Consider the following 1,360-nt stretch of genomic DNA (forward strand, 5'->3'; position numbering starts at 1 on the left):
GTGGGAAACAAAACTTCTTCATTGGAGAAGTGCTCCAGGGTGCACAAACCCTTATTTTCCACTCTTTTCCTCCCCATTCCAAGGGATTTCCCATTTTTTTTTTTGGGAGCCCCAGTTGTGACAAAGCAGTSAATGAAAGCTGTGGTTATCAGGCTGAGACATTTCCCCAGAGAACGGGAAGTGGAGTTTAATTATCCGGGAATTACCGCGGTGATTAACGAGGAATTAACAGTGGAATAGCAAATGTATCATCACATCAGGGCTGAGCTGCTGCAACATTGATCTATTTATACATGAAAATGTGGGATCCAGAGCAAATATTCCATAAATCCCATCAATATTCCATAAATCCCACCAACATTCCCAGCTCCACTGACAAAGACCACCATCCCATATAAAACTTGTATAAAACTCCTCAAAACATTTCAATGGGGTTGATTTTTTTCATTTTTTGATATGTTTGGCTTGTTTTCTGTTATATAAAAATCTTCCAAGATTATCCACCAGTAATTGAAGCAAAACCAGTTTAGATTTGCAAATTAAAACAAAATCAACTTCTCAGCTCATTTTCACTATGGAAAAAAAGGAAAGAAAAAAAAGGAAAATAAAACTTCATCAGGAACTCACCTCATCTGCAGTCACTGTCATGACACTTCTGCTTTTCTTCATTATCGAGATTCAAGTGCAGCCCGGGATAAAAATCTTGTGGAAAATACAATTTCTTCAGATGGGCAACCTGAAAGGAAAAAAAAAACCCACATTTTTTTTTTTAATAATAAACTGTTTCCCTGATTCCCTGTTCCCATCCTGGGGAATTCTCCTCGTGCCTCCCACAGTCTTTGCCCTTTCAGCAGCACAAAAGTTGTGCTCCTGTAGCAGAATCCAATTCTGGATTAAGATGGGTGGTTTTATCCATCTCCAACAATTAAGAGAAATTAAAAGCCCCGTTATTAAAAGGATTAAATGATCCGTGCCCAGATATCAATGCTAAATATGCCCATGAGATGCACAGATAGGGATAACATGGAATTACTGCTTGCTGCCAGAGAAAAACACACTTTCCCTTAATATGCAGGCAAAATCCATGGGAAAAAAAAAAAAAAAAAAAGAAGGAAGAAGCAGAACAAAGCAGATTTGTGTTTAATCAGGTCGAGATTTGGGGTTAATAAAGCCCAGTTTGAGGTGTTTGTCACTGCTCTGCTGTGCAGGGATTGGGATCCCAACTCAGACTGGAGCTGCTCCCTGAAAATGTGGAAAGATCAAGAAATCAGTGAAGAAATAATAAAGAATCACACAGGGAAAGTTCTGAGAATTGTGGAATCACCAAGATCAGGAATCACCTTTCAGACCGAGTCCAACC

At 39.1% G+C, this 1,360-nt stretch overlaps 1 protein-coding gene across 1 annotated transcript in view; it reads right to left on the reverse strand.

Moving 5' to 3' along the window:
* Positions 1–716, reverse strand: part of LOC130585292 (cAMP-specific 3',5'-cyclic phosphodiesterase 4B-like) — a 6,517-nt gene extending 5,801 nt beyond the window's left edge. The window contains exon 1 of the mRNA XM_057385714.1: positions 628–716. Within this exon, the coding sequence (XP_057241697.1) occupies positions 628–669 (42 nt within the window). The 5' untranslated portion in view covers positions 670–716. The remainder of the gene's footprint in view (positions 1–627) is intronic.
* Between the last annotated feature and the right edge of the window lie 644 nt (positions 717–1,360).

This window comes from Malurus melanocephalus, unplaced genomic scaffold (genome assembly GCF_030028575.1).
Source record: "Malurus melanocephalus ecotype Western Australia unplaced genomic scaffold, MMel_1.1 scaffold_860, whole genome shotgun sequence".
In the NCBI taxonomy this organism is placed as follows: Eukaryota; Metazoa; Chordata; class Aves; order Passeriformes; family Maluridae; genus Malurus; species Malurus melanocephalus.